Raw genomic sequence first — 17,903 nt, forward strand, 5'->3', positions numbered from 1 at the left:
CGAGGGAAAAGTTGTTTTCTACTTTGACCCACCGTTGTGCAGCCTAGTGATCGAACCTAAGAAATGACAAACTTAACCTAAACCAAAAACATGTTAATATGCAACTCATGATGATGATGATTCACTGTGTTCTGCGGCTCAGAGGTTGAGGAAACAACCTCTGGCTGCATTCAGTCTTTCTTCATTTCTTTCCACTGTGCCTTCTTTCCTGCGAGCTGCCGTAGCTCTCTGAGTTTCTTTGCTGTTCTTTGTTCATGCAACTCATGCGGGCTTTTATATACGCACAAGTGTGACAGGGGCTTAAATGATCACCAATCGTTCCGTCTTACCTCCGACCCCCGCTGGCGGACAGAATCTCCACCGCATGATGTGGCCGGGGGCGGGGCCCTGCATGCCAAAGTACCCCACGTGCAGAATCGGCAGTGGCTCGGGGTCCACCCACGACATAAACGGGCTGATCTCCCCGTCCCTTCCCACAGCAATGGTACCGTCCGGAGACCACGAAATCCAGAAACCTCTCAGCTCGTGTTCCGAAAGAATACCTGTATGTGTCACCAATGTTATATATTATCAAACAATTTTCATCACACTATAGTTTCACTTCAGAAACTATAGAAAGGTATAAATGTACCTATCGACAATCTCGAAACATCCCTGCGGAGAAACATGTACACTGTTTAACAATAGGCAGATATTGTACATGTATTCATATTAGATATAACGCCGAGTGGTTTCAGAAAGGTCATAACACAAATCAATGATACCCAAGTTATTTTATGACAATAGACTATCATAGTTTACGCGGCTGCTAAATTGAGTCAAATTGAAAGTGTTTTCCCATTTTCAACACCTAAAATTTCTTGGAGGCACGATCTACCAAGTTTTGAGCTTGGCTGCAATGTGAGAATTCGCGATACTCGTGTACCATAAAAAGTACGATGGTCACTAGCAAGTAACGCTTCCAACGTAATGGGTAAAATATATTATGTGATCATATCATGGGAAGATGGAAAATTATATACTACAGTATATGTTCCGGTCGCAACTAGTGAAACAATTTGCTTTAGGCCATGTTGATTTGATTATATGATTGACATCCTTTGAGAATCCCAAAACTGATGCGACCGTGCGAAAAAAATTACCTTCATTAAGAAATCTAATTGATCAGGAAGGTTGCACGAACACACCACTATACTGTACAACTACCAGCCTCAAAGTCATTTTGCAGTAACAGCTTTTTCCCACGAACAGCAAAACTTTGGAACTCCCTCCCAGCTCTCTGCTTTCCCCCCGAATATAACCTACAAACCTTCAAACCAAACATACACCGCTGTCTCTCACCTATGCTACATTAGTTCAATAAGTTCAATGCTGAGAAGTGGCCCCTTACGGCCTTGCATTGAGCGAGATCGTTAAATAAAAGAAAATAATAAAAAAAAACACATAGAGTATGGTATTCCAAACTGGCAAAGAAACCTACCATCGGTTGACACTGTTACCATATCTCTATGGTTACCGTCGGTCCTCCTTCTGATGAGTGACTTGGTATTGCCCAACTTGCCGATGGAAATCAGGTACAAATTGTCGGCATAACTGTTTTCAGGAGACAGCACCACGCGTGCTTTTTTGTTGGTCTGCACTTCGAAAACGACTCGTGGTTCCGTGACGGGGGGCAGATCCCATCGAGAGGGGTCTGCGGAGTTCGTTATACGAATCTCGCATACTGTAAGACAAGAATTAACCATCAAATCAAGTCAAGTCATTCCCCTACAGCAGAGCCGAAAAATAACACAGTTTAATACGATATTTTGTACGAATGAAGATAATTTTAGCGATAATTATCAAGTTTTATCCAGTGGGATAGAAATAGCAGTCCATAAACGCAAACCTTCGCACTGCAATGTTGCATTTTTTAGTTTACTCTGCCAATATTATAACCTACATTATAATTTGTATATTGTAGCTTTAGTTCATTTTTCTTATAATTATCCTCGAGAAGGACTGATATGTAAATCGCTGTCCTTTGGTAACAACCAGCTGGACAGTTCTATGCAACGCTTCGATCGCGACACCTGGTTGTACATACGTATACGACATCCGTGGTTATAACTTATAAAACAATTACAATATAAGATACAACCGTAACATTAAGTTGATATTGATACTGTTTCATTGGGGAAAATTAAGGCTAAAATGTATTAACCCGATTAAGCCCCTGTCACCCTTGTGGGTATAGACGTCCGCAGAAGTTGCGTATTAACATGATTTTGGTTTAGGTTAAGTTTGCAGCCGAAGAAGTAATTTCTTTGGCTCGATGAGCAGGCTGCACAACGGTAGGTCAAAGTGAAAGACAACTTCTTCCCCTCAAACTTTATTTAAACCAAAGAAATGTTGATGCGCAACTCATACGCACTTGAATATACGCACAAGTGTGACAGGGCCCTTACCTCCAAGGCCGGCAGGCTGACAGAACTTCCACCGCACAGTGCCGGGCCAGCCTGTCTTGTACCCGGCGTACAGGATCGGGAGTGGCTCGGGGTCCACCCATGTCATGAACGGGACCGAGTCTTCGTACCTCCCGACAGCAACCGTGCCGTCTAGCGCCCACGAGACCCAGAAGCCCCGAGGCTCGTATTGGGAAAGGATGCCTGTAGATTTAGATATAGCATTTTACAACAAGGCATAACCTATTATATCTAGTACATGTTTACCGCTATGGACAGTGACTCACCACACACACACACACACACACACACACACACACACACACACACACACACACACACACACACAGAAAGAACACATTTTCAGATTTTAGAATATTGGACATGTATGACAACGACGCTGTTCTTAGCAAGACACATGACTAAAAGAATATCACTCTTTCACAAACCTACCGTTAGTAGAAGTTTCGACCTTTGTCACGTAGTTTTTGTTTTCGTTTCGTCGTATTTCTGACTTCGTATTTCCCGTATTGCCGATGACGACTATATAAGAGCCGTTGTTGTATCTGTACCCGTCGTCGGCCGCAGATAGAAGCAAGCGGACGTCTTCGCCAGCCTGCACCTCAAAAGTGACTCGGGATCCTACGAAGGGGGGCAAGTCCCAATAGAGAGCGTACTGGGTGTCCGTTACTCGAATGTCACAGGCTGTAAGACAAAAAAACGGCACATCTATCAATAAAGCGTTTCAAATGGTAAAAGAGTCAAGTCAAGTTTTAAAGTCAAGTCAAGTTTATTGCACAACAATGGCATCAGGTACAATGTATGGCAAATAGCATGGAATATTAAAAACTACCGGATCTATTCATACTAGTGTACTAATCTAACATCATTACTCTATACATAAGATAATGGAATGATATATACGTTTCACATTATGACACGGCTTCTCTTTTGCATAGCATTATATAAGAGTTGGCCTAGGTAGACAGATACAGAGTCAGGACATGATAGAAGTACATTGAATATTTCTCTACTTGTTCCAGGTTTTCTTCTTACATGTAATCATCAATCTTTTCCTAGAGTGCAAATACTATGGTAGCTTGTACCTCTGTGTATTCGTGATGACCCGAAGTTAGAAAACCTTGAAATACACCCAAAGTATATATTGCAAAATTCACGTCTCCCTGTATCGAGAAATGTTGATGCTACCAAGAACAATTTCTTTGTTTACAACATCAGTATACAAGATGCTATTATAAAACACAATCAATCATAATGTTTATAACGAACAAGAAACTTACGGGGTGTTAACTGAGCTTCGGTTCCCAGGATGAGTACTGTTGTCAGCAGAAGAAGAAACATGTTGACGCGTAGTTTAGGGACAAGTCTGATTCCCATGATCGCATCGTTTAAAGATGAGAAAATTTCAGTCATCTTGTTACTCTCATTTCACACTATTCACGGCTACATGAGTGACTCAAGCCTGGAGGTATATACATACGCCATGACCTAATACTGGCATGTAACTCGGACTATCTCAGAGAAAGATACACTCCGAAGGACTAGTCTATTCCGCAGTTATTTTCGCGTCTTCGTGGAAAGGTACATACTTTCAACTATGCGTGATGAGCAGAGATATTACCGTATTTTGTAAATGCTTTCTAAAAACCATTTATTCAACCGGATTTCAAAAGAAAGGATTCCAGTAATCCCTATCCCTGATCGAATGGTAAATTATTCAAATGTTCAATTTCCGCGCACCATTTTCAGTTTATGACTAAACCCCTTGTGATAATGCAGGTATTTGCTCCATTCTTCAATGTCCAACACAGTGTGACATCAACAGGTAATTGATATCTACTGCCCAAACAGTGGCTTTTAAACAAGACAAAAACGTCAAATTTAGTACTGAATTATTCAGAGGCCAAACTTTCCTCTTCAATGACAATCTGATTTTCTATGTGCTCTCTCAAAAATGTTTTCAGTATTCCTCTTTTGTGTCGTTGGTCTATCGCTGTAGTGGCCTATAAGAAGGATACGCCTTTAGTATCACTCGTTCTTATTGAGAAAGAGCGTGTTTGGTAGTGTAAAAGAGCTTTTAGCTTTCAACATTTTGGACAATCCTAGATTCTGCCAAACCATGTACTAGTAAATAATCGACTTGTTTGACACACCCTACTTTTTCACGTACCATATTGTTGTCATAATTCGTTTGCTATCGAAGAAGAAAACTCTTTTGTCGCATCAGTCTGGTACCTCTTCAATGATTAACATCAATCACTTTACACAGAGGCAAAATTCTCCATCGGTGCATATCCATATCCAGGCCTAAGTAAAACCACGTTGAATATCCGCATATTGCACCAAACAAATTTTTGAACCTCCTTGCACCAACCGTAGGGGAATTATACTGATTGTATGCATGTCTTTCTGTTTGATTCTCCTTATCCGTCTGTCTCTCTGTCTGTCTGTCTGTTTTTCTGGTACAGTAATAAAACTGATATAATACTTACAAAATCACTCAAAAATCCACTAAAACCTGACATTAGATAGATCTCTAAATTGATTTCTACATGTCAATGAAATGAAATTTTACATACAGTGACTCTATGTTACACAACCCAAAACACGCTATACTTTATGAAATGGGAGCCGTATCCCCCCTGTCGCGTGTAGAAATGGACTCATCCGAGCGACCTCGTGACCTGTGTCAAAGTTCACTCGTTCAGTGACCTGGAAACCAAAACATTGATGACGAGTTTGTGCATGACGTGTGCACTAAAATAACCTGCATTGTGAATGTGAGTCATTAGCATATCTAGGGACACGTCGGTATCCAAATGTGACATTTGGAAGGAAGATTATGGTGCTTAGCCGACACTGAAGCTGCGAAGAAGCACCTGAGACTTGAAAATTCTGTGTGTACAACGTCAAGATGTTGGGAGAGACGCAGTTACTTCTCACGTTGACAGGTGCGGCCTTATACCTGTTTCACCACAGGGGACACCTGCCGAGACTCATCTGGCGGCCGTATGTCCTGTTACTGTCCGGTATTGGCACGATTCTCTTTCTTAAGGACACCTCCTACGTCTTCTGTTTCCTAGCATGGCTTCTTTTCGTCTGTCTCCACTATTTCAAGGAACTCCAAAAGGGCAACGAGAGTGAGTGTTGTATCTGTCTTGAGGACCTTAAGACTTCATGTCCTTATGAGTGTACACGATGCAAGAAGGCCACGCATGCTAGATGTGTCGTGGACTACTTGGAGTCAAGTGGGGAGAGGTCCTTTCGCTGTCCTTTCTGCCGCAAAGACATGAAAGTAAACAAGGAACAGTTGAAAAAGGCCATTGAGAACTTCCACAGGTTGTTGGGAAATACAGAACTGAGCGAAGAACAGGGGAGAGAGGAGAGTACATCCAGTGAGGTGAGAAGGAAGAGAGACTTAGAGTTGTCATGGGAGGATCAAGTCGAGGACGAGATAACAGAGAATCCAGACTCATCCTCGTCACCAGGGCAAGAGCCACGCCCAGCAACACGACCATCTGTAGTGACAGCAACAAAGACTATCACCATTGTCAGTCTGATGGTGACATTCCACGGGTCGTACCAACTCTTCCGTGACAGTTACCGCATACTGCCAGCAGACCTGAAGAAGTTTGGGAAAGTTTTTCTTGAAGACGCAAAAGTGTTTGTTCGTGGACCACTGATGATGTGCGTACAACAGTTATACAACGGAGCCGCAGTAGCTATCATGTACCTGTATAACAGCGTGTTCAACTCATCAGGCAGGGTGAAGAGGCTGGTTTATGGGGCCTTGGAGAGGGTGACGACACTTGCCACGCAGATCTGGTACTGCCCCGCAATGACCACGGTTAGACAAAGAGCCATGGGTGCTGCGAACTATCTTGTCAATACATTCCCCGCACACGCCTTCAATTTCACCATGCAGGCATACCATATCGGAGAGGAAGGAGCGCACAGAATCTGGCATTCGCGCTTCATGACTGAACTGCGTGAAGACGTGACTGTCTTGTCGTACTTCACCTTTGTGACTCTTCCAGTCTTCTTCAAGGATCTGTCATTGTCTGTGTGGTACTCCAGACCCATGCAACTTGCGAGACAGAAAAGTTTGGAAGGACTATCATTTACCTTCAACACCTTGCCTAAGCTAGTTGCACATGGGTTATACATGATGTTTGTGGGATTAGGGGAGGCTGCCATTGCAGTATGGTACTCACAGCTTGCATGTACCATTTGGAATATGTGCTCTATGATTGCTATAAAGGGAATGCATTGTGTAGAGATCACAGCTTCGCACATCGCAAATGCAAGTGTAGTGTCAGCAAAACTGTTGTGTAGTGCCTTAGAGTTTCTATTTTTCACACTCCCCATAACTGTGTACTACTCTCCTACAGCCAGTGCCTTGAGAGACTTTGTAAGAGTGTCTAGTGTTTGTACCTACAATAATGTAGTGGTGCCTTCAGCAAAGCTATTGTACAACATATACTGGCTAACTTGTATGGTCTTGTATGAGACAGCAGTGTTTGCATACAAGATGATAATGATGATTGTGGTGTATCTTTGCAAATTTCTGTACTGGCTGTTTGTGATCAAAGTGCCTGAAGTTCTTAGAATGGTTTTCTCATCCGTGCGCCTTCTCTGGTCCTATACATCTTTTGTGCTCAGGGAATGGTGGACCTCCTTGCTCAATTCATGGGTAGGACTTGCAACTGCAAATGCTGCCCAATCACTAAAGAAGGCAGCTATAAGTGGTTACGGGGCAGTTCTGCATCTTCTGTCAGTGGCAAAGATTGCAGCTATTTCAGGTTTTAACAGATCATTGTATCTAAGCAGAGCCACCTTCCAGAAGATGAAGGAACTGCTTCTCACTTTTAGAGTTGCCATGGCAACAGCATATGCTAACTTCATGCAGAGCCACTTTGTTCGACAGATTGTTATACCGAGTATTGTATATGCTGGAGTGAAGGGTAGGGAAACAGCTCGGAGCATGCAGCAGTATTTACAAGTTCAAGGTCAGAAAACAAAGGAGTTGATGGAAGATTCATTTTGGGCAGCATATAATTATGACTACAGGGGTGTGTTGTATATGTACATGGATGGTATTTGGGATATCATGGGGAGGGTACTGTACAGAGATCCAAATGCTGTTAAGGCATAAGTCTATTTGTATACTATCCTCTGCACCCATATCATGTTGGGAGTACAGAGGTGTACAGAGATGCAAAAGTCTATTTGTACTATTCTCTGTACACACAGGCTTGTAACACAACTACAATTCGACTGCAGGTTTTATTTATTTTTGTATGTCTCTATTACATACTTTTTGATTGTTGAACTGTATCATTATCCTGGCTGCCATCCTTTGAAGAAACCGCTGGCTCAATTGTTAAATGCTTGCTGACAATGGTTAACCGTGGTTAGCAAGCCAAAAGATTAAGTCAGCAGTTACTACAGAGGATGATACCCTGGCTACGTTTCATAGCATTTATGTCTGTACACTTAGATCACTATGAAATGTCAAGATATCAGATGCTCGTAGTTTATCACTGTATGGAGCCTTAAGGAACACATATGAACAGATGTATGTTGTACATGTACAGAGCATTTAACAAATTGGATTGTGGCTACCACTGTGATGTTTTCCAGTATGTTGTATATACTTCTTGCACTTTCCACCTATGTACACCAATGGAATTTATATAGCATTATAGATCACTATACCAAGCTTATGACACGCCTTCATTTGTATATATTATAAGATACTCACAATGCGTTATTGTGTGGACCCTGAAGGGATATATTTGAACAAAACATATAGACTTGACCAAGGAACAGTGATTGGCATATTGGGCAAGATGTTTTCCATATTATATTCTTTAGATAATTCTTGAATAATTTTTCTCTTGTATTTGTAAGATATTCAGAAATAAAATTCAAAGCTTTGTCTTCGCACTTTACAGAAATGGAACTTTGTTTTGTTTTGTTTAGATAAGATAAATATAATCTGGTATCCTTTGGCTAATGATATAATGATGATGGAGACAAATCATCTGGTATCATAATGCAAAATTCTGCGTTACATGTTATACAGTAAAGAATAAAGTTATAACAGGTGGTTGTACAACCTGCTACAGTGGTTTGATGAATCAAGTGCGACCTGTATAACTGCTAAAATTGCCATTAGGAGTAACATACCTTGTCAAGTTAGTTGACCTGTATCAGAAGATTAGGGTGTCTTTTTCGGCACTGTTTATACCTGTATGCTCGCACAACTGATGTCCTGGTGGTTTACAACGTTATAGACACACGGAGCAGCAAAGTTACGACTGAAAACATGAGGGAATGTCTCACCCTGATACTTTTCACGTTTCTGTTTACGGTCCTGCAGCGACGCCTTGTGTTCAATGAATAAATTGCATATTTTTGATAGGTTGGAAACGCAACATTGATGTTGATTGGTTGACATAAATGCTTTTGCTAACATGATTGGTCGAAATTTCAACACTACGACCAATGAAAAGTGTGTAAATTCTGATAGACGGGTAAAAGCTTTACGGTTGATGTATATTTGCAATGCTCTCATTGGTTTACATAGGCGGTGTTTAACCAATCGTAATCTTGTAATGATCGTAAATTGGCCAATCACAAATAAGAAGAAAAGTCTTCCAGCTTCAAGGCATATACTAGTAGCAATAATCATATTACCCGCCAGGCGTCGCTCTAATGCTTTAAGTATACCCAAGCTACAATATTGTGATATTCCGCTAGAGGCCGCTGTTGTACTGTGCACCTGAGGTTGTCTGACGGTCGATGACCTCTAGTTCAAGATGGCGTCCCGAGTAAACTTTGACAAAGTTGTACGAGGAAAAAGAGTTGTTTTACCGAACGAAATATGTCCAGCAGAGATCTGCATCAAGGATGGAGTCATCGCAGAGATAAGAAAGGGCAATAGTTCTTCTTTTGAAGCCGGTTTGGAGGTTTGTGGCGTCATGTGTACTGTTTTTTTTCTCCCGAGTGAAATGCGCGGTCACAGTGGAATATAGGATGACCCTGAAATTTTATTGGACTTTGCTCTGACCTTCCCTCTGAATACCTCGCTGTGATATTGATTTCGTTTCTTAGTAGCTGTAAGAATCTTGTGTGTCGGCTTCTGACTTGGCTCACAGCTTTCCTGATGTTGATTTTTGATAATAACACTGAGTTGGGGGCGTGGCGACTAAACTTAAAGGTACCCTAGGGGGTAAAACTTGAAATATTCTGGGGAAAGTATTCTGTTTGGTGAAATTGAAATTGACATTTACTTCCCCATATTAGCACATTTGCATCTTTATTTCATGCTTTGGGCGTTTATAATTAGAGCACAGAAACAAGCTGCAAAAGGAGTATTTTATTTATTTGATACCACCCAAAAATTATCCCAGAATCCAGCTGTAACCGTTTTCTGTCGGAAAGCTATCTAAAAGGCTAAGTTATGGAGCCCTGAAATACCACAAGATGTTTTGTTGCAAGTACCGTTACATGTAACGTTATATTTCTAACAAGCTAAAAATATATAACCAGGGCTTGAATTCTTATTTCAGTTTTCTCCAACATGTGATGTGAATACAGATCAAGCTTCTTTTAGTTTGCCCAAATAAATGTCCTTGGTTGGCCAGATTGCAAAATGGTTGTATTTTAATTGTTCAGCAAACTTGTTGACATATATCGTTGGTCACATGTACTGTCAAAGAATTGACTGCCTCAGTTACTAGTACTGTAATTCTTGTTTCTTTCACTGCAACTTTATGTTCACTGTTTTCACGGTCACCCCTGTACCGTGAACTTATTCATACTACTAGTAGTAATATGATTCCTTCACACATCCATTCTGTAAATCACTTGCCGCCAGTGTGAAGTTAAAGTTCGGTGAAAATGTCAATTTTCCTTACACCCTAAAATTTTGCTACCGTGAAGACAAAGTGAATTACAGAATTATTCCCACCATTAAGAATTACGATTTTCTACGGGTTACAGGTAATAGATGCGGGAGACTTGTACGTGATGCCTGGCGTTGTCGACAGCCACGTCCACGTGAACGAACCCGGACGTACGGAGTGGGAGGGGTACGTCACGGCCACCCGGGCCGCGGCGGCCGGCGGGATCACCACGATAGTCGACATGCCTCTGTGAGTCAGCACTGATGTACTGTTTACCTATTTATCAGACTTAGTCCTGTCAGCTGAATAGGCTGATTTCCAAGCGATTCCATTTATTTATTTATTCAGATTTACCACATTTTGTGGAAGGATCAACAGAACAGGTGACTATGATACCTTTTCAAGGTCAAAACCCCGCCCAGACTGTAAGGTTTGATCCACTCACACCGGAAAGGACCCCTACTCTTTTTGTGTAGGCGGGTTCTTTAACAACTGGCTGGAGGTGTAGCTATTCTCAAACACCGGACCTCCATTTAACGTCCTACCCGAGGGACGCCCCTAAAAGAAATGCTAGGTACTCGTTTCTAGTACCTATACCCTGGTCTTCAAGTAGATGTGTGACCATTTAATTCCGTAAATGTGCATTTTGTAGGTAAAAAAATGTACTTGAATTAAGTGAGGAAAGTCGTGTAACTGGTGCCTTTCCCAAGGGCACAACGCCAATGACTACAAATCAGGGAACGCCGGATTTGAACCCAGGACCTCTTGGTTCTGGATTAAACACTGGCCTGCCACTGCGCCACCGAGACGCCATATTTCCAGGGGAACTATACCCAGTCTTCAAGTAGACGTGTGATCATTTTATTCCGTAAATGTGCATTTTGTACTAAATTGTAGGTTGTACTTTTAAAGCCTGAGAGAAGACAGTGATGTTTATGATACCTCCTGATGCTTATCTCATCAAAGGTCACTCCATTCGCAATGAAGACTAAGAGATAGATTTGCAAGTTGAAAGACAATCCCCGTGGCTCAAGCGGTAAAGCAACCCTGCTCCCTTGCCATCTGGATCAAATTCCGTGGATCCTAGGGCCCGAGTTCGATCCTAGGGGTCGACTCCAGCTCGGACATGTTGTGAGGGATTACATTCGTCATTTTGGATGGTGACGTAAAGCCGGCGGCCCCGGGGCCTTAAGCATCAAACCTCTGCACGTAAAAGAACCCAACACACTTATCGAGAAGAGTACTAGTAGGGGTGACCCGGTGTGCTTGGCCAAAAACGTGTGCCGTAGCAAAGCCGCATTGCACTACCACTAGTAGCTACCTGAAAAACATTGATGCTTCACCTCAAATGAGGATACCTTGAAACGAAAAACGAATGGTAAAGCTATTGTCATCGACCCTAAGCTTTAACTCTTCTATATATGGTTGAACTTTGATTTATTGGTCCACAGCAATAGCATACCCTCCACTACTACCTTAGATGCCTTCCAAACAAAGATGGACACAGCGAGGGACAAGCTGCATGTGGATGTGGCCTTCTGGGGAGGGGTGGTCCCTGGTAACCAGGTAAGATGTCACTAATTAGTTTTTCTTACCCAGCCTATTACAGATGTAATGTCAAGTTGTGCTTACTGCATATAATTAAAGCAAATTACACTCTTGTTTGAATGCTGTGTTTTGATTGGTCAGTTCATGACTGTCTATTTCAATCAAAGTAACATTCAAGAATGAAAGCAATGCATCTCATACTGTACAGTACTTCAAAGGAAATGAAAATCTGGCATGAAAAATGTCACTGCACTATCTTGTATTCCCTCTAGGGGGAGCTTCAGGCCATGATTGCAGCGGGGATATCTGGGTTCAAGTGTTTCCTGATCCACAGTGGTGTGGATGAATTTCGGCACGTCACAGAGCCAGACCTACACACAGCCATGCAGGCTCTACAGGGTACCAACAGTGTGCTACTCGTGAGTTATGTTCCACCAAGATTTACTACATAAACATTTTTCAGAAAGCAACAATGTTTGTAGGTGTGATTTTATAAAGTTATACCTTTGAATTAGTGTGTTTGTACAATACATCATGATGTTATATTATGCTGTAATGACTGCTTAAAGCTGAAGAGCTGTCAATATCATGTCAATAGTAGGATGGAACATTTAGAATCAGACTGTAAACTAAACTTTAAGAAATTGTTCCTGCTATGTTTCTCTGGTCTTATCCTGCATTTGTTTTGTTTTTGTAGTTCCATGCTGAAGTGGACCAGCCTATTGGTACACAGGTGAGTGTTTAGTAGGTTAACAGTCAACCCTGGTTGGGAAACTACCTAGTGCAGGCATCCATATCTAGTCACAAGCCACATTAGAGCAGTCCTGTCCATTTTTACATAGTTAACCCCTCCCTGTCCTGAACTACCACCTGTTCTCAGCAACCATATTACCTCAGTCCCTTGGATGGTTGCTGAATCAACGTTTGGCTACTGTGAATGCAGAAATGTTTGCAGTGGTTTCATGTTTTTGTCCAATACTGTAGCAGTATGTGACCATAGCACTTCCGCTAAGTTAAAATCACCGCAAACACTCCATTTTCCCTTAGCGCGAATTAAAAACCACACAAACTTAAATGCATTTACAGTATATTTCTCGATTGGTTGCACTGCCAACATGTGTGCATGAAAAATCTGTCAGCTGTGATGTTTGTACAACCATGCAGGACTGTTAGAACAGGGCTGACATGTCCTTGGGGCCCAAAAAGGGTAGACAGCCCAGGGTAGATAGCCCAGGTAGACAGCCCAGCTTTTTCCGTAAACCCGTTAGAACAGTAATATTCAAACATATGAATTCCACCTGTTCCAGACCAGCACCAGTCCGCAGGTGTATGAGACCTTCCTACAGTCCAGACCCAAGTCTATGGAGAACCATGCCATACAACTGGTGTCTGACATGTGCCAGCAGTATGGGTAAGGGTTGGGAAACTTGTCATATGCATCATCTCTTCCTTTCCTCTCTTCCCTTTTTCTTTCCTTCAGTCAGTCTGTCGTTCACTCATGACACATCTGCACATTCAGCCACTCATTTCTTTGCTATAGCAATCTCACTACATAACAATAGAATACAACACAGTGTATTCCGTATTGCCCAAGATATCGGCCCGACCACGGGCCGGAGGGCGATACAAGCCGTGGGAGGGCCGGGATCATGGATGATGCGGAATACACCGTGTTGTATTTTATCTATGCCATTTCCACCCGAGAAAATACGCAATTCAATGCAAAATGCGCCAGAACTTTGGAAAAGTTGGTGTCCTCGAACAAAAATTGTAACAGCCGCAATTCCAACGACCGAATCCAGTATTCGAATTTTCAACTTCGGCCCACTCAGCGCACTCGAAATGCATTCTAAATATTCTATGGAAGCCTGTGTGATAAAAGTAGAACCCCGTGTGATACGAAAAATTATTCCACAATGCAGAACAACCACATCGAACGTTTTCGCGGCCTAGGTATGACATAAATGTCGAGATGTAACAGAATGGAGCAATGGTTTACTCTTTTGCCAGATTGGTGTCAGTTGACTCTTTTCAAAAGTTAGTGAATAAAGGTGAACAAGCATAACATGCATATCTGTATTTGTATATACATGTAGTCTAGTATTTTTGATATACTAATTTAAAAGTGTTTTGTTTAATCCCAGGGTTCGGTGCCATGTTGTGCATCTGTCATCTGCTGAAGCCCTCCCCATCATCAGGGCGGCCAAACAGCGAGGGTTACCGCTGACAGTAGAGACGTGCCACCACTACCTGACACTCTGTGCCGAGGACATCCCAGACAGGGCCACACAGTTCAAATGTTGTCCTCCAGTCAGAGAGAGAAGCAATCAGGTAAAGGATAAATATTGATTACTAACGTTGGTAGTGATCTTCTCCCTACTACCTAACCCTGTACCCTCGTTCTCATTTAAATGTACACATTTTGTAACTTCTTTTACCGTTTGAAATAAGACATTCCTGACATTAAGATTTGCCACATAAAAGGACTGCCAAACTGTCGTTTTTATGACGACTTAAAAATTTGTTCTGGATTTTAAAAACGACAGTTTGGCACCATATCTGTGGCTTGTCTAAATGTCAGAAACGTCTTACTTCAAACGGTAAAGGCAGTTACAAAATGTGTACATCTAAACAAGATCGAGCGTGTAACCAATAGAGAATTGATAGACAAATGGCTAATACTTCAGTGTGCTAATGAAGCAATGTTCCCTACTTGACATATTTGTGCGTTTTCTACGTACCTAACCCAGGAACAGTTGTGGGCTGCACTGAAGGCAGGAGACATTGACATGGTGGTATCAGACCACTCTCCGTGCACAGCTGATCTCAAACTACTGGGCACAGGGGACTTTGTAGCTGCATGGGGAGGGGTCGCTTCTGTTCAGTTTGGTACGTTTGATGGGTAATGTTTTACAGAATTAAAAGGTCACATAAAAGTAAGATTACAAGTTGCTGTGAGCCAGTTTTTGATAACTGCAAAGAGAAGAGATCAAGATTTATAATATGCCTTATCTGTCTTGCTAAAGTGTTACTGATTTAGGCTTTCTGATTGGATGTCAGGATCAGGGCAATCACACAGCTTGTCGTTACCATAAAACAGTGAAAAATGGGCCAATGGTAGCCTGGGTGCCATCCTGGTTAGACTTTCCACAGCTCCCATACTCCCCGTGAAAAACTAATTAGGAAGGCATCCAGGCTAGGCGAATGGCATGATGGCAGCATTTCCTCAGGTGGTTATAATTTGGTTATATTAGGACCAATCAGTGACTTATATAAAATGAAGTGTGAGATGATGCCATTATGAGTCAAAGTACTGTTCTGACTGTTACACAAATGCAACACATTTAGCACCATGAAATAAGGTATTTCAACCTTGGAATTTGCAATGCCACAGGCCTGTCCCTGTTCTGGACTAATGCTGCTCAGAGGAACCTGACAGTTCGTGACCTTGTAGACTGGATGTGTGTCACGACCTCTGACCTGTGTGGCATGGGTCACAGGAAGGGGTCACTGCAGGTCGGGAAGGACGCTGACCTGGTGATCTGGGACCCTGATGGTTCCTTCACTGTTACTGAGGACATCATTCAGCACAAGAACAAGGTGAGGTGTTAGGTTGAAAGTTCATCTGTGTTGGTAGAAGTCATTCTGAAACAAGTTTTAAATGTAACTGCCAACACAAAAAATTCTACAACTTATGATCCACTGCTCACCGAGTCACTTGTCTCATCTGCATAACATGACGCCATCTCAGCGGTGGATTGCTCATTCCTTGACAAAGACTGGCGCTGTACAGTTAAAAATTTGGGTAAGTCCAATTTTTGTGTGCTGGCAAGTACAGTTAAGACTTGTTTCAGAAGGTGAGATATTCACTGGGCCAACAATAGAAATAAATGTTCAGATTAAAATGAATTGATATCGTGAACATGTTCTCCCATAAGCGTAGCTTCCTGCTAAAAAGACTAGTTCAAACTAAAAGTACTGTAAGATCTGCAAAGATGTTATCACTAAACGTTTTTGCCACCCAAATGCATTTTTGTGAAAACAAAGGCATACTGTAATTGCATTTAAGTTTGCACGGTTTTTATTTCGCGCTAAGGGGAAAATGGACTGTTTGCGGTGGTTTTATGTTCACGGTGAAACTGCAAACATAAAACCACCGCAAACATTTCTGTATTTACAGCATTCATATATGTACCACCAAGTGGAAGGATTCACTAGGAAATATTCTCTAACTCCTTACCTGTCCGTCCACAGGTGACCCCGTACCTTGGTAAGGTGTTGAAGGGTGTGGTGCACAGGACGCTGGTACGGGGAAACACAGTCTACCACAACGGTACCTTCTCCAGCCAGCCAATGGGAGCCATCCTCCTCAAACCTATAACCTCGGCCAAATAACAAGTTCATAGGGAAATACCTCAACCAATTAAATAACAAATACCTTTACCAATTACCTCTACCTACTTCTACAAGTTTACAATTAAATGTCATTGAGTACAAGATCATTCTGATGATATAGGATCAAAACAAAACTCCGCTATACCCAGATCAAATGATTACACCTACATGTACCTCACCATCGTACAATTTTAAAAAGTTTTGATGACATGAAGCAAAGCCCTGCAAAGAGCAATATAGATGAGATACAGTGGTTTTTATATCTATAATGTAGAATATGATCATTGAAAAATGTACAAAGAGATATATCGGTTCTTGCTGTGCTTAATGATATTGTGTAGCATATGCCTATGCCTTTGTGAGAATGTATATACTGAACTATATAAAGTTTTAAAATCTTTAAAGATGATACTTCATTGCGGTATGTAATATATCATGTGTGGCCATCAAATAGAATCATCATCATCAAATGCTCAATATCAAGAAAGTCCACAATGTCTAGTATGTGATGTTGGACACAGGGTTTTAAGGCTTGATTCACATAAAGAGACAATTTTAGGCAGTCCAAGGCTATTGGTGTGAATTTTTCAATTAAAAAAAGGGAAATAACTTGGAACTTTAATGTTTTGTTACTGGTGTCCTTGGTGCTTGTCCTTGACTCAAGACTATACTAGTGTCCCTGTTACTCTTGCTAAATGACACTAGACTATATTGGTACGAGACTGGTGTCCTTCGTGCTGAATGATATAGCTACAAGACTGGTGTCCCTGGTGCTGAGTGATATAGCTACAAGACTGGTGTCCCTGTCCCTAGTGCTGAATGACATACCTACAAGACTGGTGTCTCTGTCCCTGGTGCTGAATGACATAGCTACAAGACTGGTGTCCCTGTCCCTGGTGCTGAATGATATAGCTACAAGACTGGTTTGCTTGTCCCTGGTGCCGAATAATATAGCTACAAGACTGGTGTCCCTGGTGCTGAATGATATACCTACAAGACTGGTGCCCCTGTCCATGGGGCTGAATGATATAGCTACAAGACTGGTGTCCCTGGTGCTGAATGATATACCTACAAGACTGGTGTCCCTGTCCCTGGTGCTGAATGATATAGCTACAAGACTGGTGCCCCTATCCTTGGTGCTGAATGACATAGCTACAAGACTGGTTTGCTTGTCCCTGGTGCTTAATAATATAGCTACAAGACTGGTGTCCCTGTCCCTGGGGCTGAATGATATAGCTACAAGACTGGTGTCCCTGTCCCTGGGGCTGAATGATATAGCTACAAGACTGGTGCCCATATCCTTGGTGCTGAATGACATAGCTACAAGACTGGTTTGCTTGTCCCTGGTGCTTAATAATATAGCTACAAGACTGGTGTCCCTGTCCCTGGGGCTGAATGATATAGCTACAAGACTGGTGTCCCTGTCCCTGGTGCTGAATAATATAGCTACAAGACTGGTGTCCCTGGAGCTGAATGATATAGCTACAAGAAGTGTCCCTGTCCCCGGTGCTGAATGATATAGCTACAAGACTGGTGTGCCTGTCCCTGGTGCTGAATGATATAGCTACAAGACTGGTTTGCT

At 42.1% G+C, this 17,903-nt stretch overlaps 1 protein-coding gene across 1 annotated transcript; it reads left to right on the forward strand.

Annotated features, from left to right (window-relative positions):
• The first annotated feature begins 9,249 nt into the window (after positions 1 to 9,249).
• LOC136443456 (allantoinase, mitochondrial-like) lies at positions 9,250 to 16,943 on the forward strand. Its single transcript, XM_066440702.1, has 10 exons — positions 9,250 to 9,439; positions 10,476 to 10,627; positions 11,830 to 11,944; positions 12,199 to 12,345; positions 12,624 to 12,659; positions 13,234 to 13,337; positions 14,071 to 14,257; positions 14,677 to 14,815; positions 15,321 to 15,526; positions 16,181 to 16,943. Exons 1-10 carry the CDS (start codon positions 9,290 to 9,292, stop codon positions 16,319 to 16,321), a joined length of 1,377 nt encoding a protein of 458 aa, XP_066296799.1. The 5' UTR covers positions 9,250 to 9,289; the 3' UTR covers positions 16,322 to 16,943.
• The last annotated feature ends 960 nt before the right edge of the window (positions 16,944 to 17,903 follow it).

The sequence above is a fragment of the Branchiostoma lanceolatum genome, chromosome 10, assembly GCF_035083965.1.
Source record: "Branchiostoma lanceolatum isolate klBraLanc5 chromosome 10, klBraLanc5.hap2, whole genome shotgun sequence".
Lineage (NCBI taxonomy): Eukaryota > Metazoa > Chordata > Leptocardii > Amphioxiformes > Branchiostomatidae > Branchiostoma > Branchiostoma lanceolatum.